General features: G+C 40.1%; 1 protein-coding gene across 1 annotated transcript in view; it reads left to right on the top strand.

The window, feature by feature from the left end:
* TMEM132B (transmembrane protein 132B) overlaps positions 1 to 21116 on the top strand; it is a 259572-nt gene that overhangs the window by 124707 nt on the left and 113749 nt on the right. The window contains exon 4 of the mRNA XM_077835357.1: positions 16653 to 16839. Coding sequence (XP_077691483.1) covers positions 16653 to 16839 — 187 coding nt within the window. The remainder of the gene's footprint in view (positions 1 to 16652; positions 16840 to 21116) is intronic.

Below are 21116 nucleotides of genomic sequence, written 5' to 3'. Positions count from 1 at the left end.
ACCACGATTTGAGGACTTCAATAGCTCAGACATAGGTGAGAGGTTTTTCGCAGGAGTGGGTGGGTGAAATTCTGTGGCCTGCGTTGTGCAGGAGGTCAGACTAGATGATCATAATGGTACCTTCTGACCTTAGTATCTATGAATCTAAGAGACCTGGATGGGGCTCCTTCAAGAGCCCCTCAATATCCCCTAGGTAAGGGGTCTCTAGCAAAAAGCAATTCCTAATTCTCTCTCTGCAGGTACTCAGGAAAGACAAGGAGAGCAGAAGGCTCAGAGACAGATAAATTTCATCTGTCAAGTATCAAACACAATATAATCTTTGCAGGATCATCTTTCGCATTATATCCCGCCAATCTCATCTGGATTAGCAGGGGTTGAGTCACCTACCATCCTGAGAATGTTCAGTGGCAGGGATTCATCTCTGGAACATCCTCACTGGGGGGAAAGTCTGTACAAACACAGTTTGTACAGAACCTAACACAGTGGGGTGCAGGTCCATGGTGGGGTTTCAAGGTGCCGTACAATACAACGTCATAATTAATAATACATCTCTATGTAACAGACATTCAGTGAAAACATGTAGAAGGAGTTTTGGGTGGGATTTTCAGGAGAGCCTAAGGGAGTTAGACACCCAAATCCCAGCCTTTATTATAAAGCACAGAGGGTTAAGTGAAAGCTCTTTACAGTGGAGGAATAAATGGCCTTTGTTATAGTGGGCACAGAGCTTTCAAGTTGGAATGCCTGAAGTGAGTTCAGGCTAAGACCCGCTTTCGCTTCCGTTCAGAGGTGAAAGTCCAGTGCTCCATCCCACTTTCTCACCACTCTGAGGATTAATGGAGGTGCTGTGAAACAGCACAGGGTAGAAACTCATAATGGTGCGGAGAAGGATTTACAGTCAGATGCTGGGAAGAATACAGTAAATCCTTTCTTAATTGACCACTCAAAGGACCAAAAAAAATTTGTTGCTTAATAGAGGTAGGCCCTCTAATAAAGGTGGATTAGAATTATACTCTGGGATCCTTTTTGGGAGTCACATAAAACAGAAGGTTGCTGAACAACAGGGGTGTATGGTACAGATTCCACTGTAATTAAAAGGAAAACGTGAAACACTTTAATTGAGATTAGAATATTAAACGTTGAAAGCTCGGTATTCCTCTGTTACTGATCATCAGTTAAGAATTGCATATGTGGAACAAACCATTGCATTTTAAAAATGGAACAATAAAAAAGCTGCTGTAATTTAAAAGCAGCCAATTTACTAGGAGTACAGTTTGCAGCTCCGTCACTTGCTAATCAGTCTGTTAAACATAATAGCCATTCTTGTCTTGAGGCAGTTAATCATGTTGTGAATGCACTTATCAGCACATATTAGAAATACAATACAAGACTTTCTGACAGAGGAATGGATGCAATTACTGCAATCAGTATACATTTAGCTACTGTCTTATCATGCTGTGCTTTTTTTTTTTTTTTTTTTTAACTATCCCAGCAGAGATGGAATTTTCATAGTAAATACAAGTGATGTACTTGAGGGTACTGGTAATAATACCATGCTGCTACAAATGAGGTCAGCTGAGGTGTTTGAGATAACCCTCTTGGTATAAATCAGAAAGGGCTGCTGGCAGTGTATTCTTTGTCAGTCCCCACGCTTTGAAATCTGATGACCTTCAGGATTTGTTGCAGTGCTCATATTTCTCCAAACCCCTCTCACCCCCAGCCATTTGACCATTTCAATATCAGAGATGGTGAATTGTTTGAGTAAGAGATGGATTAGTTGTTGGTGGGAATCTTAAGTTGCCGCATTTAATAGGCCGAAGATGGTTAGAGTGTGTGGATGGGCGCTCTCTTTTTTAGCGCTTCAGTAAAACTTACCAAACAAATAAGTTAGAAACAAGAGATTTCAAATTCCCTGAAAGAGGATATTCAAAAATCACGGAGGCAAATTGCTTCCAGCATAACCATCCACCGTGATAGGTGTAAGTATAACTCTCCTGAAAGAAAAACTGGGACAACAAAATACAAAACTTTCAGCTAATCTGTTTTCCAGAGCTGAGCAATTCGTTTATGGGGGGAAAAATAGATAAAAGACAATATTCTGAAAAGAGATGCATGTAAAGAGGATGATTTTGTGACAGCTGACAGCATTTTTCATAAAGCCTGCTCAGTGCTTACCCTAAATGTTAGGACTCTTGATATTTTACATAATTCTTCTGGGCAAAGATGAATTTACTGCCAGTGTTTCGAAGAACCTGCCATTACACTTCACACTGCTTTCACATGACTTGCTCCATTTTTCTTGGCAGCTGGAAATGTATTTTTTCGGCAATATAATGATTTTTTAATTGTGTCAAAGGAAAACAAAAAACAGGAACAATTGCAGTGAATAATTGTAAAGGTAAGTTCTGTATGATGTCCTATCCATCTTTACATTAATTAATATTTGTTATTAGCTCCGTGCTTTTATATTATAATAAGGTTGCAAGGGGAAAAAGCAGAGAAAAAAGAAACAAGCCAGAGAAAAAAAAGGGAGAGACGATCCTGTGATTTAGGCTTGGATTCAGGAAGCCTAAATTAGTGCTTTATTGTACTGGGGCCAGAGCCAATAAATTATCACATAGCGTAGAGATCAGTCTATAATTATCTTCAGCACTATTTCACCAGGTCCATCACTAGTGCTCTTCCACACAGAGCCATTCTATAGTCACCTGTCAATCAAATAACTAAAAGTAAAGACCAAACATTACCAAATGTGTGGAATTCTTCCTCTCCTTTCTGTGCTCCTCATTGACATGATCCATTGCATCAGTGTTCTGTCCTGGGGGACGTTGCTCTTGGATTGGTATTGTAATGTCAGGTGCTTTGCTGTAAATTAGCTCCAGTATAAACAACTCTGGCTGCACTGAAGGAAGTCCCTGGTATTTAACTGTGCCTCTTCCTAAGCGCTCTGAGGTCTGGTCCTCCTTATGCAGGTGAGTAACTTAACTCACACGAGTAATCCCAATGAATCCAGCAAAGTGTCGAGCATCCTCAATGCCCGTTAACTTCACTGAGAGTTAAAGGTGCCCAACTTCTCGACGGGAGGGGGACATTTGATCACCTCAAAGGATAAAGCCCCAAAGAGACATTATACATAGAAATGTGGGGTTGGAATAAGGACCTCTAGGGGTCATCTCGCGCAGCCCTTGTGTTGAGGTAGGACCAAGTATTCTATCATATGGATGAAGGAATGAGAGGGAAGATGGAACATCACTTCCCCCCTTTCCGTTTCTAATTATACCTTCTCAGTTCCCAATGTAATTAACCTTACTTATTACTCCTTTATGACAATGCCCATTTATTCACAGTTGTGACCTGGTCTCCCAGCAATGCCCCACTGCATCCCAGCAACAGCCAGGGCATTGGAATTCATGTCACATGTTGGGGATGTTATTGTATTGTGAGTGTGACTTATCCTCTGAGAAGGTGACCTAGAGACAATGTTGCATGGGTGACCATTCTCTTGACCTCATTTTCATGCCATTATGAAATAATGGTGGAATAATTTTTGAGAGGGGAAATATTAAATTCCCTCCCTGCTGCTAAGTAGATCAGATGCAATATTTATCTTTACAGGTCTAGCAGAGTTCAGATTCATTATTTTGTCAAAAATCCAGAGACACTTTTCATAGAGTAATTTACATTACAAATCTTGGTTATTCTGATACTTTTGGTTTTGCAGTGAGCAATCAGGAACATAAACTGGTATCAAATAACAAAGAAAGCATGTGAAACTATAGTAAGTAGCTTTATTCTGTCAATATATTGAATGTGGACCCTAATCCACTCCCCTATTTGCTCATCTGGGTTGAATTAATCTCCTTTATTAGTTAATATGTAGTAATGCTCAGACACACATATAGTGTCATTTTCAGGGTTTATTAAGTATTTTGAAATCACTAGTGGTGAAAAAAATCAGAACTAAAATTGGTTCATCATAATTGGCCTATAAAGCCAATTTTGTTCATGCCCTACTTAAACCAGGAGATTTGGGGGGCGGTGATGGGGGGAGGTAAACTCATTTGTGGTGAAGTTAATGGGTTAAACTCATCCCTGGTGTAACTCCATTGGCTATGTTGTTATCATTACCACTTATTTTGTTAGCAGATGTGAACTATCCCTAAGACACACATTAAGGATATGTCTACGCTGGCAAGTTTCTGTGTAACAAATTATACCACTTTTATTAAAGTGCTGGAATACAACTGCTGTTGCGTGTTCACACTGTGCGCTGGAGCGCATCCACATTAGCAACTCTTGCAATGGGAAAGAGATCAGTGCATTGTGGTCACTATCCCACCATGCAACTGGCTGCAGGGTGCTTAGGGAAGGGTTTGCAATGCCTCATGGGACAGGCACAGTGTCGTATGATGCAGATTTCCCAATCCCATTGTTCCATGGGCATCCTACTACATTGCCAGCTGTTTTTCAACTGAAGGAGGGGTGTTTGACAGGGAGGTTGTGCGTGTGTGTGTGTGTGGAGCGGGGGAGAGAGACAGTGTGTTTTGGGGGACAGAGCGTGTGTCAGCATGCTGTCCTGTACGTTCAGACAGTCCACATTAATGGTTTGCTTTGTGTCCCGGAGCAGATCAGCCCAGCATGCAAGGGCAGCCGAGTTCAAAACAATGAGCAGAGCAGCCATTTGAGGGATTATGGGACACCTCCGGAGGCCAGTTGATTGCTTCCTGCGCTGTAATATGTTTACACTGCCAATACAGCACTGGAGCCTCTGTGCTGTAAGGCTTACGACTCTCATCGAGGTGTTCTTTTTGCAACCCTGCCACTGAGGAGTTTCTGCGCACTGAGTGGGTTGGCAGTGTGTACACCTCGGGAGTTACACCGCAGAAAGCTGCTTTCCTGCGCAGTAACTTGCCGGTGTAGATAAGGCCCATCTCCTGCTTTGAGCTGTAACAGTAGGTGCAATAGGTTCAAAAGAAGGGATTTTTTAAATGTTCAAAACTTGTAGAAATCTGAACAGAATGTAGGAGGACAAAAATAATTCTTGGCCACATTTTTATTTTTATTTTTATTTGTTCTTTGATTATTTCATCTATGGACTATTGCAGTAGTTTTCACACTGGGCTCCTGGTGATTTCTATCCACCCTCAGCAAGCAGTTGCAAATGAGGTTGCTTGCTTAATTTTCCAATGTCCTTGCTCTCCGTTATTTCTTTGTTTACACTGGCTGCCCATTAAATTGAGGATTAAGTTCAAGGTGTGGCGAGAGGCTTTTAAAGTCCTCCAGCCCCTAGCACTCTTCTCCCTTTGTTCTTGTGTATCTGCTCCAACACATTGGGTCCATTAGTGTTACCATCTGCAGCTCGTCACCACATTCTTTTCATTCACAAATTCAACACGCATAGAGCTTGCATCTTTAGATTCCCTCTGGTTGATTTGTCTCCCCAAGGAGATCCAGCTGTCAGACTAGATTGTCTCTCTAAAATATAAATGGCAACCTGCTTGTGAGTAACTTTTTGCTGTGTCTGAGAGTGGTGGTTTTATTAAAAAAAGAATGTTTGAAATACTTCCATGTTTCTGAATGACTCTAATACTCAGTATTGCCAACTCCAAACAGTCAGAAATCATGAGTCAGTCTCTCAAAAATTATGAGATTAGGTTAAAAATCGCAAGACGTTAAAGAAATAATAAATGGAGGGTTCTTTTTATTTGCCTTCTGAATTTTGAATCTTTAGGGCACTTCCAGGTCTCATTTTCAAGCTTCTTTCTGTAACCAAGAGGGCTAGAAACTTGTTTAAAAACAATCAAAGCCAAGATTCTTATGTAATCACATGAGTCCTGGAGCTGGGGCTTAAAAAATGCCAAATATTGCAAGACCCTGCAACAGTGTATCCTGGAAATGAGACTATTGTGACTTAGCTCAGTTTTATGTTATACATATAGCTGAGCTACTATCCGACACTACAAAACCATACAATTGTAAATAGTCTGATGAGTCATGTGCTTTAGCTTTCTTTTTTCAGTCTCAGGTCTGTAGTTTGTAATAGAAGGAGTGGGGAGTGTATGTGTTCCTCAGTGCATACCTAGTGGCCGCTAACTCCTGCACATGGATTCATGGAGGAGCTATTAACAGGTTGGGGATGGATTCCGTTCTCGCCAATCCCTGCATAGATTCTTCACAACAAAGCTCATTTCCTTGGACGGGTTGTGTGGGTAGGTGAATCACCCTCAGTGGGATTCCTCCATATTTCAATATATAGAGCAAATTATGCTTACAGTGTCGTATCGTAGACAGACCTAGAAGCTGTCCCCTGGCTTTGCAGTGTGTCTCTAGAGACTGGAATTGTGACTGTTGGCTTCTGTTTCATGGATCTGGCATTGATTTGCTATTTGACTGTAAAGTCACTTCGGGCCTGCTCTTATTCTCTTTGAAGGCAGTTGGAATGTTTGCTATCAACTTCATTGGCAGAATGGCTGGGTCATTAAATCGCCCGGAGCCTCAGTTTACCCATCTGCAACATTGGTGGGGCAATACTGGGGCATGGGGAAATGTTTATTATTTATTTATTTATGGTTTATAAAGTGCTTTAAGATCCTTTGAGGAGAAATGCTGTTATATCATCTAATACATCGGAAATATTTTTGAACTCTAAATCATCTGTAGATTAAAACTCAGCCACTGCAGATATGCATGCAGTAAATGTTTTATGGCATATTTTACAGGCTCTGCACAACAATTTGAAAATATACAATGTTATGATGATCTCAAAATGTTTAAGGAATTCTGAACAGGTAAAGGAAAATTACAAATAAGCTGATAAATCAGGAGCTGTTTTGGCTCCAGTGTTTATTAACCATTTTAAGTTCTGCAACATTTCTCCTTATAAATACTTTTTTTCCCCCCTTTTAAACAAAAATAGTTGGTTTTATTCGTATCCAGCATCCACTAACCCTGACTTCTGCTTCTGTCTAATTGAATGTGTTTGTTAAAATCCCCAGTATGGAGCTTTCTCATGGTGATAAGAGTTCTATTTTAAGAACTATGCAGTACAACAATGAAGAGCTTCTAAGTGGTAGTCAGAAAAATATTCTGGTTTAATTGAAATGTTCTCTGAAACCTAAAGAGCCTCCATAAAGCTTGAGCCGGGGAAAATTGAAACCAAGGACTGAATGGAGCTGCAGTGCAAATGGGTGCATTGCTCTCAATGAAGCTCCACCCAATCACACCAGAACTGACTTTGATCTGGTAAGTCCTATTTAGTAAAGGCTTGCTAAAATAGTGTCCACGGCCTCTTTTCCTAGCAGGGTTTCCTGCATGCTGTCACAAAGATAGACGCAAAAAAACCCAATTGTCTCAGTTATCTCTGGAGTTGTCATGATGATGTGGATAAAATCAAATAAATGGGATGTCATTGCAAGAGTTAGTGTGAGGGACAGTTGTGAATTGGCAGTGAAGAAAGCTGAGGAGCTTAAAATGTTTGCTCATTATCTAGATTTATTGTTTTTGGTAGGGAAATGTTGGCTAAGCAAAAATATGGGTAATGTCTGGTCTTGATGGTGTGCTTTGAACAAAAATAGCTGTTTTGTTATTGGGCTATAAGAAATTGCTGTGTCAATCCATACATGATCACCAGATCATGCTGCTTGGCTTCATCCTGCATTCTTTGCACTCTCACAGCAGCGATGGAAGTCCTGAGGTTTAGAGTGTAAAAAAGAACCTGGATCAGGCACCATGAGAGCATCTTCGGACCAGTGGTGGATTGCAATGTAAACTTGAAAACTGAAGTATGGTACCTGCCCTGTCACTGCTAGGTAACAGGGCACAAGACACAGTGAGTGTAAATTGGAGTTTTAAAAATCCATCATGGGGGAATCAGTTTCCAACCACAAAGAGCAAAGTTCCTTCCCTCTCCTCCGCCTTCCCCCTGAAGCTTGCTGAGAACGTGACAATTCTGCCATCAGTCTTTTGGTCCTTCATGTTAAAGACATCTGCCCTTGGTTTTTGCACAGGCCCCGGGGCTGTCAGATCTGGAGTGGCGGCGATGGAGATGAGGGAGAGTATACCGTCTCTACTTCCTTCCCCCAACTGGCAGTAGGAGTGAGTTGGGCGGGTGGCTTCTTTTCAGGGCATTGTACCTGTCTCCCAGTCCTCAAAAGAATCATGTGATTCCCCAGGATGTGCTTATTTTGATAACTAAGCCCTAAAAGTCTGGGTTAATCAGAAAGACAATTAAACAATCACTTCAGTCACTAACCCCATGTTTTGAAAGTTATGCAACATATTTTTGTTAAACACACCCAGTGTTCACATTTCAGAAAGTGGCACTTTACGAAGCTTAACCTGCAGGATAGTATGGAAATCCTCCTCTCGGCTCAGAAATGAGGAGATTTTTGTTTGAAATTTCCATATATGCACTGAAGAGAGAGGGAATATGCTGAGGGCCCAATTTTCCTCCGTTAGAAACTATTGGAATCTAAGTGTCTTCAATGGGAGAAGGATTTTTTACAGAGGTGCTATTGCCCAACTGCAGCTGTGATTGACTTTAGCTGGAGTTTTGGGTGCTCAGCGTTTCCAAACAGCTGTTGAAATATGGGGCCTGATCCTGTAGCTCTTTGCTCTTGATCAACAAATATATATACAAGAAGTCCCACGGAGATCAAAGGAGTAAGGCTTGGACTACTGACATGTTCTGAACCTTACCTGTCTCAGGTCCTATTCCTGTTCACATTGAATTCAATGGGAATTTGACATTAACTTCAGGGGGAGCAGGAGTAGGCCTTTATTAACTTTAAAATGATCCAAAATATTCTCAAATGACATGACATCAAAGACATTTATTATTATTAACTAGTTCACACTCATTTTTTTTCACAATTTCCCACTGCTGTGTGTGTCTCATAAACAGACTGTCATTTACTGAAAACATTGTGTCATGAATTAATGAAAAATCATGATTTGTTCTTAAAAGCCAACACCACTAACATAACTTTCTGGTTTTTATGAAAACTGAATTGTTGACGGAATTTGACAACAAACTCTCAATAATCCAGCGATGCACCTAACCTAGCCGCATTTCAGAACTTGCTTTGCTGTCATCTTCCACTGCGACATTGTGAATATTTCATTCTTTACAAAAAGCAGACACCAGCCTCTTCAGGTACATTCGCAATCCAGATCTTTGTTAAAAGAATCTGATTCTGATAGCTCTGCCTTCTTTTGTTTATAAAAGGTAACTACTAACTAGTCAGATTTCAACTATCATTATGACATAAATCATAGTATGATATTGATCCAGTATTTAGATTGCTAATGCTATAATTCCTGTGTTCCACCTAAAGAAATATGTTAAATATAAAGTGAATCCAGTCATATTTCAATAACAATAATTGATTTTCTAGTGCTTATTAATGCCTTTGCATTAGAGTTGTAGTACATTTTCAAAGTAACCTGTAAGTTTGCTAAATGAGCCCAGGCAATTCACATATTAATAATATTGATCTAATATTGTAGTGAATATACAGAGCCATCGGTTTTTAAGATAGAGATTTTAAAAGGTATCCTTTACTGCCACTTGCAACGTTAAGGTAAAAGAAAAGTGTGTGTGTGTGTGTGTTTGAAAAAAAAAGTTCCATGACAGTTTTTTTTTTTTGGTAATGAAGGTCAATAGAGGTAACAATTAGTCTAAATATCAGGCTTGATTTCAAAAACACCTAAGTGACTTAATAGCACAAATACTATGGACTTTTAGTGGAACTCATGCTCGTAAGGCACTTGGGTGGGATTTTCAATGGCACCGATAGTCTCTATCTGGAGTCATAGTCCAGGATTTGTCCCACTGGAAGACCATTCTTGATTGGAGACATCCATTGTCTCAAGGTGGGCAAATGCTCTTTACTGCGTTAATAGAACTCAGTTTTAGAACTGAGTTTTAGAAGGAAATATTTAAAGCTTCAGCCCTGCAAGTGATATCGCATAGGAAGATGGCTGCCTCTCCATTGCTGTATCTTCATGGAGGTCCATGCAAGTCAGCAGGGCTCTGCTTGGGTACGTTGACCTGCCTGTGCAATGTGAGGTGCAGGATTGGGGCCCAAAACGTTATTCTGGAATTTAACCAGATTGTGTTGTCCAAATTAATTGCCATTAAATACATTTCTGGATCTTATGAAAATTGCATTTGGAATGTATTTGGCATGGGTTTCTAAATCATATCCCAGAAACCATATGTTCCAGGACAGGAACACAGAGTTACACAAACCTCCCAATGATTTTGTAGTGCATGGAGCAATGACAAGTCTGAAAATGGCCCACGGCCACTTTCTGTTGGAGACCTGGCAGAATCCATTAAATATGTTTGAGGTGAGACATTTTGGGAAGCTGAGTAAAATCATCAAAATCTTGAGGGGTTCTTCATCTGCCCCGGGAAAGAGATATTGCGACAGTGCAATTACAGTAGAATGTAGGATTATAAATAAGACAGTGTTTTGATGAACAAGGCCTCCTTACTTCAGGCTGTGAGAAGAAATAAAACTGAGCCATGCTTCCTTTTTCTCCTCTCCAGAAAGAAAAATGTCTCATGAATGTCTCATGTCTGAAACACTGGGTTGGATTCATCAAAGGGAGTTAGTAATTACCAAATTGAGAGAATCATGAAGCGCTTTTCTAAATTTGAAAGGCTCATCAAGAATAGATCAGGAGCAGGCAAAATTAATAGTTATGAACTCATTTCCATAGAAATGGACTTATTAGCAAGCATGCCAGCTGCCTAAAATTATAAGGTCTTTTCCTCCTGCTTGCAGGAAATAATCTTACTTTTATTTAAAAAGAAAAGTTAGACTTTATTTTTTATTGCTCTTCTAAACTGGGTTTGGCAAAGTTCTTGCAAGATAGCAGACGCTTTGACTAGACAGTAAAAATGGAGGAGAAGGAAGATGAAGGAAGAGAGAGAAGAAAAGAAACTTACAACCCTCGGATTCCATGAGCACCTCTCTGCTGCAAACTTGTTTAGACAAAGATGGAATGGGCTGCAAGAAAGAGTTGCCAGGTCTTAGGACAGAGTTTGGTTTAATAGGATTTAATGGCTGATAATAGTATGAGTTACACTCTTCTCCTTTGCTGGTAGAATTTCCACTTCCATGGCATTTTATCTTTGCTGGACACTTAAAGAACATCAGTGACCCAGAGGATGTGAGAGCCAACTTCTCAGTATTGGTCACAAAGTACAGAGTAGGCCAAGGAGAAATCGAAGATTTGCCATGACAGGACAGAGCTTCTTTAAAAAGAAAAGATGGAACAGAAAGGCATGTAGATAATCCCCACTACTGAAGGTGGGAACTTTAAGACAGAGTATCATGGTTGGTAAATAGAGGTTGATGAAGTCTGAAGAAAGTAAATACTAAATTCTCAGGGATTGATTCTGATTTATTTGAGATTTTACTCCAGCCTACCTCCAGTTGCTTCAGTGGAGTTTACTTCTGATTTGCCCCAGTCAAAGGAGAGATGCTCCAGGTCTTTAGTGCCCTGGATTTAAGAATTTCGGAGTTCCTGAATTAACTACTGAGAGGCCTGCTGACAACACACTGTTATTGAAAACAGTTAATACATTGCTTTATGTATCAATATTCATTAAGTGTCAGTCTTCCTGCTTTTGGAAACACAAGAATCTATAGATGAGGGATAGAACAAGGACTGTAGGGACAGAAGGGAGGCCATGAACTGAGGAAGAAAGAAATTGACTTTTAAAGCTTTATCATTTGTTCGCAATAGCTGTAACCTGGGAAGAGATCTGGAGCAAAGTCTGTGGACTGATCGTACGCCTCTCCGTGGGGGACTCCGTGTCCCAGATACTATAGCACATGGCATTGCTCTGAGGGCTAGATCTTTGTTTTGAAGAGTGAAAAAGAGAGACCACAGTTTTGGAGACAATTCGCTGACCTGCTGTCAAGAAAGTAATTTGTAGCACTGCCGATGAATAAAGTAGTGCAGGGGCTTGAATGCCATTTTGTGAAAGCTGTGTACTTGGTGGAGGAACTCTCTAAATGAAACCTAATTAGAACACAGTGAATCTGGCACATCAGTACAGCTCTTTTAGCAGTCTTCCAAAAAAAAAAAAAAAGAAAAAAGCTGGTGCCCTGTTTTGAAATGTTGACATCTTTCGGTACATTTAAATTGCTTCAGAAACAAAGCAGGAAGCATTTGACTAGCAATATTTTTTTCATTTAAGTAATGGCAGAGAATTTTCCTGGCAAACTGGATTCCGCCAGCACCCTTTTTTCCTGTTTTGTAGTTTCCGATTGTTCATTTCAAGTCAGGGACTGTGTGTGTGTGTGTTTGTGTTAACTGATCAGGAATTTTTTGACACTAGATTTCTTCACAGAAAATGTCAAGCTGTTGAAACTTTTCATGGAAATTGTATCTGTTTTGATGAAGGTTTCATTGGGAAAGTTGCTCAGTTTGAGAATGGGATTTCTGGTTAAAATCAGAGAGTGAGACCTCAGAATAGCCAATGGTCTGTTGGTTAGGGTGCAGGAGGCTCAGGTTCAAGTCTTTTCTCTAAATTAGGTAGAGTAGAGATTGGAACCTGCTTCTCCCCTGTCCCACACGAATGCGCTGACCGCTGAGATAGTGGCTATCCTGGGGTCAGGGCCCCCACTGAAATTTTTCATGAAATGGAATTCTTGATTTCCTGCCAATCCTAGTGAGTGTATCTGATGTTCTCCTTTTGTATTCTATGTCGGAATTTAAATCTGATTTCAAGCAATTGGAGTATACAAAGGTATCTATCTTTAAATGAAAGTTAGAACTTCACCTGTTTACAGAGGCAGTGGCCGTTTTCCTCCCTGACAGTCTCTGCAGTCTGTTATATATAGGCTCAGATTAGATTTTTATTGGTAAATGTTGGTAAACATTGATTTCACAGTTCACACACAAGCCGACGAAAAAAATGTTTCCACTGATGGTGATTGAAAACTACAGATAGGCAAAATAAGAAAAGTGCTGCTTGAGAACTTATGGGAGTTTGATTTAAGAATATTTATATATCTGTATATTTTGATTTGAGGTTTGTAATTTCTTTTAACAGTTATAAAGCTTTAACTTTCTGAATGTCAGTGTCTGCTGTTATTAAATGATTTCCTGTCAATGTGAAAATTTAAATTGATAAAAATAGAAAAAATACTTAAAATAAACAAAGCTATCATCTGTCAAAATTACAAAAATATAAAAATGTAATTCTGCCAAGTCTAGCTGTATACAGAACACACACGCGCTGTTCTTGCCTAGAATCAGAGATACGTAGGACTGGAAGGGACCTCAAGAAGTCATCAAGTCCAGCCCCCGTGTGCTGAGGGAGGACCAGGTAAACCTTGATGACTATGGAGACTTGTTAATTCTTGCTGTTGTCTTTAACATAACATTGGCCATTTAGACTGTAAGTGTATAGTTTTTCTCTGGATACAGAAAAACAGAAGAGGATAACAGAGTCATGGGTTGAGCACAAAACAGCTGTCAGCATGACATCATGACATTGTTCGTTTAGCTCGGTTTTTGACAGAGCCTGTGGTGTACTGAAATGCTACCTAGTCTTACTAATTACTTTAGAGATGAATCCTAACCAGAACCGTAGGTCCAAAGAGTTTTTAAGAATTCTGAACCCAGTTCTGAATTTTTTTTCAGTTGGTCCCTTTTGGGGTAATGGGTTGAACCGAAACTCCAGATCCAGACACACCCAGAGGGTTCAAAATTTGAATCTAGAATTTGTATCCAGGGCTGATCTCTAAATTTAATTTCTGACTTATGACTGTATTCTGTCTGTGACTAAGTGAAACAAATAGTTAGAAGTAATGAGCAGGGTCCCGTACTATTGAATTCTGCATTATGCTGACAATATTTTTCTGCAGAAATTGAGACGTTTCTAATTATATCCCTGACTTCGTATAGCGTAATTTGTCTTTGGCATCTTGTTGGTAGTCTGGTTGGTCACCCAGGCGATGCATTAATAGCTTCTAGCCTTGCCTGAGGGTAGAGAAGATAAATGAACATTAAGGTCTCTGCACTGCACTTTCACTTCAGAGCAGCAGTATAAGAAAGTTAAAGCTATGCATGGATAGACTTTTCTGCAGTATTACTTTAGACTAGTTTAGTGGACTCGAGCATTTTGGGCAAAAATCATCTTAAAAACGCAGTAGTGTTGTAGTTGTGGGAGTGAGAGCCAGGCGTTTGTAAGGGGGGTAGTGTTTCCCAGTAGGTAGATCATTCAACTTGGCTTTAGGAGACCTCGGTTCCATTCCTGTCTTTGTCACTGATCTGTTGTGTGGCTGTGGGCAAGTCCTTGTACCTAAGGCCTTGTCTACGCTATGGGGGGGGGGGAGGGAGATTGATCTATTCACGTAGCTGAAGTCGACATACTTAGATCTACTCACCGCGGGGGCCACGCTTTGCGATGTCAATGGGAGACACTCTCCCGTCGACTCCCCTTCCGCTTCTCGTTCAGGTGGAGTACAGGAGTTGATGGGAGAGCGATCTGCGGTTGATTTAGCGGGTCTTCACTAGACCCGCTAAATCGACCGTCAGTGCATCGATTGCAGTGTGTGGATCCCCTGGTAAGTGTGGACAAGCCCTCAGTGTCGTTCTTAATAAAAGAAACAGAAATAAGTCACAAACAGAGTTTGAATGCTTTGCATTTACATCCACTTTTAATCTTTTATTCCCAGATGACCAAAATAAAACGATCTTCATACAATTACAAGTTACAAATTACAGCAACAAGCAATATATTCCCATGAACTGAAAATACGGATAATGTAACCGCACATTTTTGTGATGTATAATTAGCACAAATACATTTTTTGCATGGAGATAAAAGCCAATTCATATTTGAATGAGGGGGAAAAAAAAAAAAAGCTGAGAGCTCATTTCTGGTGCAACATGAGGAATGACCAAACATTCTACTGTTTCAGAACGTCAGTATTTGCAACAACCAAATGATAGTGGTACCTGAATAAACAATTTAGCAACATCTGTGCCGTGTGGTGTCCGGGGCTTATACTACAGGTTCATTGAGATTACTTAGAATTAAAGTCTGAGTTTAATGGGAAACATGCTTCCTTTCCAGAAAGCTAAAAGATAGATTGTCAGCTCATCTATAAAGTATAGCCATTGCCCACTGGATTGTTTGATTTAGTCTTTTATCAACTTCTATAGCCTATGGGTTAGCCTAGTGGTTCTCAAACTGTGGGTCAGGATCTCAAAGTGGGTCGTGACCCCTTTTTAATGGGGTCGCCAGGGCTGGCGTTAGATTTTCTGGGGCTCGGAGCTGAAGCTGAAGTCCGAGCCCCACTGCCCAGGACTGAAGCTCTCAACTTCAGCACCCCCCCAGGGCCTCAGGGCTTTGGCCCCCGTCCTGGGTCAGCAGGCTTGGGCTTCGGTCCCTGCTGCGATCATGTAGTAATTTTTGTTGTCAGAAGGAGGTCACGATGCAATGAAGTTTGAGAATCCCTGTATAAGCCTATAGGCTTAAAGTTAGCTTTTAAGTATAAGGATAAGATATAAGTATAAGACAACAATATAAGAAGACTACAGGCCCAAACCCATAAGACATTAGCTTAAGTAATTAGCATAAGTTAGGCCTATTAAGCATTAGCATAAGCAAAATGATCAACAGTGACCCTAAATCCCAATATTGCATAAGAGATAATTTTGCTAGAAATTCTTATGAAATTCCGCAAAATGCTGATTGGTAACTGCAGAAAGTCAGATGATGCCAGTTTGGCTGTTTTGGGATAGGAACGTGAGTGAGGGTTTTCAACCCTCCAGGACTGTCCTGGAGTCTCCAAGAATTAAAGATTAATTTTTAATTAAAAATTATGTCATGTGGTGAAACCTCCGGGAATACATCCAACCAAAAATTGGCAACTCTAACATGAGCAGAAGCTTAACCTCAGTATTGCTATAGTAACTAATTGACATATATGCTAATATATCTGAAATAATTAATATTTGAACATACAGAATCAGGACACCCCAACATTATTAGAATGAGGAAGTGAGTTATGGGCAAAGGAGGCTGAACACTCTGATGAATATTCATAGCAGCCATTTATGGCTAACCACGGCCTAGAGTCTAGACAACTGAGACCTCAACCATTGGAATCACTTGACATGCAAGATATAGGATTGGACACTTGTGGACCACCACCTGTTTTTCTACTCTGGGTCTTCACAAGGATTGTGTGAGTGTGCATATGGCATGGCGCTGGATGTAAAATTAATATTGCATTACTGTTGCATTCTGGTTTGGGTCGGAACATTTGTGAGTTTACTAATTGTGTCAATACAACTATTAAAAGGTCAAAAGCTTTTTCCTCAGTGAGTGTTGCAACTGTGCACGTTGGGGTTTCCAATTAAACCGTAGCCAACCGATTTCCAACTCTCTGGACTCTTGGAACTGAAGCCTGTCAAACCTAGGGTGTTAATTTGTCGATTGGAGATTTTTAAATAATTAATACACAATCAATAGATCGGGCAACGTTTCCTGAAGTCTGCATGTTGAATTTGATAATTCCCCTACTGGAAAGAAAAAAACTTGTTGCAATTTATTTTGTGCTTGACATTTCGCTGATACTTCATTTTAAATTGCACTTAATGTGCATTTTGTTTTCCAGAGCAAACATCTCCTTCTATGAGATCTTGCAGATGGACTTTGAAATTGACAATAGCAGTAGCCTGGCAGGAGCTCAGCAAATTACCTGGCAGGTGGAATACCCCAGAGAAGACTCGATGAGTGAACTGGTGGTCTCAGAGATCTTTGTCAGCCAAACAACATTTGCAGGAATTGTTCCTCTTGCAATGGTAAGAAACTGCTGCTTTGTTTTTCAAATGCTTCTTTTGATTCCTTTCAGTACTCAAGGAAACATGAACCATTTTTTTAATTTGCTACTTCCTATGCATCTGCTGAAAATGGTTTAAATGCAAAAACTACATTTCAATAATATTTTATTTACCTGATATACCATAATGGCTCCTTGGAAACCATTAGAGTCTATTGTGCAAATTCTTTTCTGTTAGTGGATTATTGGCCTGGTACATAGTAACAACTCCTTTGGAGCTGTTGTCTTCTGTTGTGTTAATGCGACTGCCATGCATGCTCACTAAGGCTAAATGCTACAATTAGTTATGACATTTTCATTTAAATAAATTAGCCCACATGTGTAGAAAAATTCATTTATAAGCCAGACAACTGGGCCATATTTTGCTTTGCTTTTCCCCAAAGCACTCAAATGCACTAGACTAAATCACCGACCAGCGGGCTGCAAAATGTCAATTTAATAAAAAACTCATTTTGAGTTATACAGTGGGGACACAAAATCGTTTCTAAAGACTTAGATTTTTAGATTTAGAGAGAGGCCCTGTTTCCAAAGCAGGGTGTAATATGTGTGGTCAAAAAAACCTAACCCCCGCTTTTTTTCATGTAAGTGGCTACTTGTGTACTCAAATGCAGCTTGTTATATGGACCTTCGGTGTGACTGTGGGACCTCTGTTACTAGAACTTTTTGCTGGTTGCAAATCAATTGCATTTAAATGCAGTTACACTGGTGTAAAGCAGATGTAACAGAATGGTGAATTAGGCCCTGTCTGCAGAACTTCCTTTGAGAAATTGTTCCTAAAGATCTTATGAAGGATTAATTTTTTTCCTGCTTAATTTGATTTAAAAAATTATGAATTTAATGATAAATTTCAATCTACTGATACATTTTAAATCTCTCCCCACCCCAGTCCTGGGAAAGGAAGTTAATTTTTTTTCTTGTTCCTCTACCACCTAATCAACAAAAATCCAAACATTCCAAGTCAGCTGTAACTCACGAAAGCTTATGCTCAAATAAATCTGTTAGTCTCTAAGGTTCCACAAGTATTCCTTTTCTTTTTGCGGATACAGACTAACACGGCTGCTACTCTGAAACCTCTCCACAAATGTTACCCTGTCCTTCTGGGAGAGAAGAAAAGGAGGAGAGCAGTAAATACAGACAAAGATCTAGTCAGGACTCTTTTGTGTTCTCACTGACAATGTCTAAACTTGCTGGATATCCAGCGATAGAAAAAAAAAATACAAGTGAGGTATTTTACAGGGTGATTTTTTGGGAGGCTTTCCTGGAGCATATAAATAAGTGATCAGTACACTTAGAGGAGACTGAGCAAAACTAAAATAAACTGGAGGTGATGTTGTCAATTATTAGTGATGATTCAGGTTGTAATACTAATGTACAGTGAGGGATAAACAATACCATTGTTATACAATACAAGTTGTTTGAAATGGCTCATAAGATATTTACACTACTAAGAGTGCTACCGGTACATAGTAGAGTTGGGTTCAAATCAGCAGCCCTCTGGAGGTGAACTTTCAAAGGTGCATAATGTATGTTTGGATCAGAAATTTGCAATTGGTCCTGCTTTCTCTATAATAGTCCCCCGCTCCCTCTAATCGCTGAATTGGCCGCTGGTGCCTATTTCTAACCCCGGATCTCTGAATGTTGGTCAGAGGTTTGTAGTCCTGATCTACAGATGCATCTTAATTTTGCTGCTCATATTCTCATCTCTTATTTTACATCATGATGGGGAAAAAAACCTGAAGTGTAATATATATATATATATAGAGAGAGAGAGAGAGAGAGAGAGAGAGAGAGTAAAATATATATATATATATATATTTACGTATTTTTGTCTCCTTTTGGGACATCCTAATGTTTCTTCATATGGTCGCAGTCCTTAGTGATGTTTTTCATCAGTAGCTCAGCTATCTCCCTCTGACTGCAAGCTTCTTTGCCTGGCTGGCCCTAGGCTAACAGAAGAGTCTGAGATAGCAGTAGCAAGAACAACAGATTTTATTTGCATTCCTTCCTCTCATATTTGCTCATTTGTGGTGCTGCTTCACTTCACTTCAAGACAAGCTCCAGCCTGTGTTGCTGAACTGGGAACAAAAGCCAATGCACCATACACTATCATGTTCTGTTCAGTGAAACCAGGTGTTACAGAAAGTTCTTGAAAAGTTAAGAAAATATATTTTAATGTTCTTCTTGAGGGGTTCCTCAACTCCTTCCATCACTAATAAGTCAATTTTATTGTAAATTTTTTCCTACCGTTTCCTGAACTACATAGAATCTGTAAATAAATATCATCTCATATATTTTTGTCCCTTAGAAGAACACTATAAAGGTGTATCAAAATGCAGTGGGTTTTAAACTCCTTGTTTCTACATTGAATGTAAATTACTTGGGGGGGTCCCTTTAATTTCTTGACTGTTCTAATTTTCCTATACAAAACGTAGAGCCAAATGCAAGCTCATTGGCTTGAGAGACGTTGCATGAATGTGAAAAGAGGAGTTGGTCCTTAGTTTGTGGGATCAGGTATTTTGATGACCTCAAAATCCCATGGCCAGTGAAAAATAATTAAGTCTTTGTAATTTCCTGTACAAATTCACTTTGTGTATAAATCGGACCATCAGCACTGTGTAAAGCTAAACTGTATACTGAAAAATGTCTTGTCAGGAAGAGTTTTGCAGGTGGCTACCATTATAATTCGCTGAAAACTGGAACTCTAAGTCTGGTTTACATTGTTTGAGACCTCTGTATGTTTGTTGAGGGAAAACTAAACAAAACAAAACCAGACTGTGGAATTGTGCAGAGCATTAGGGACCCTTCTTAATAAAGACTTAAACTGAAGTTAAATTCCTAGATCTTTCTGTTGGTCAGGATAAATAAGCCCCATGCTCATGCCAGAACAAACAGGGTTTCTCTTACACATGGTTCAGTATCTCACTATTGTTTTCTGCTGCTGCTGCTGGTAGGGCCAATCATAAGTACATCTGTAACTTTTTCAAGGCTTTCCTGGAATACAAAATAAAAAGAGCAAGAGCCCTCTATGATCAACATTCCCTCATTGCCGGGTTGTCAGGACCAAGATGTGGGTGGATTGACCTGGTGGTTAGACCCAGAGCCCAACTTATTGGTTAGAGAAAGGGACAGGAGCCAGAGCCATGGACGAGAGCTGGAGTAAGGAACCAGGAATCAAGCCAAGGGGTCAGAGCCAGAGATCAGTAGCTGGAGTCAGAAGCTAGGCAAGAGAGCAGGGCAAGGTGGAATGAAGCAGGACAAGGACTGGAGAGGCTGGATACAAGGCAGAAGCATGGCTGGGTATGGGGGCAATTGCAGACTTGCTGCTGATGCTGCTGAGCTTAAGTGCAGACCTGTTGGCTCCTATTGACAGCCAGGTGAGCTGGCCACTTGGGCAGGCCGGGCAAAAGAACGATTCTGCTGCAGTCCATCTTGGCTCATTAACCTGCCCGAAGGCTGAGCCACCTAACCGCAAGCTCAGCTGGGGAAACTCAACCCCATGGTTCCTGAGAATGATGGTGGCAGTCGTAGTGGTAGGGATCGTTCTCCATTACCTAAACTTATTTTTCTTCTAGATAAAGTAGGTGTGGTGGGTCTCATGCTAGCATTTGTGTAATAGTCTGATCAAAAGAGCTGATTTCTTGCTTCGGTGGGGTTTACGAATCATCTCTCATGAAATCTTGTGTGTTAACATCCACAGTTGGTAGGAAGTTTAAGAGATTAGATTTGTGTCTGTAAGATGTGAAACCATACAGTTGATTTCTGCATATTATGTAGCAAAACAGGGCTCCATATCAGCAGACAATCCTGCTGTACTGTGCAGATAGGTGCTGCATGCCCCTGGCTGCAAAGTACACTAGTCCCTTTGTTTAAAATCATTGGTGCATTAAAGAGCAGTGCTTTGAGATTGCTAACAGAGAAGGGCCTTGTACAGCTGAAATGTAACTCACTCTTACATAGTTAATCACTTTGGGTCCCAGTAAGAAAAAGTGCAGGCTTGTAATGCAAGATGTACATTTTGATTCATTAGTTGGGGGTGAGGGGGCAAGCTTATGGCACAAGTAATTTCCTTATTGGGCGTAGGCGGCATTAAGGTTTCAACATACAGTATCTTTATATGAAAAGGAGATGTGGGTGTGGAGAACACTAATTATTGCACAAATGCTAATCGAGAAATTGGTATGCAAATGTCATTAGGAATTCGCTGTGAATTTGCGAACAAATAAGACAGTTCCTGGTTTC

The sequence above is a fragment of the Eretmochelys imbricata genome, chromosome 15 (assembly GCF_965152235.1).
Source record: "Eretmochelys imbricata isolate rEreImb1 chromosome 15, rEreImb1.hap1, whole genome shotgun sequence".
Classification (NCBI taxonomy): Eukaryota; Metazoa; Chordata; order Testudines; family Cheloniidae; genus Eretmochelys; species Eretmochelys imbricata.
The sequence above is the reverse complement of the archived record's forward strand: the minus strand, read 5'-3'. Positions and strand labels throughout refer to the sequence as shown.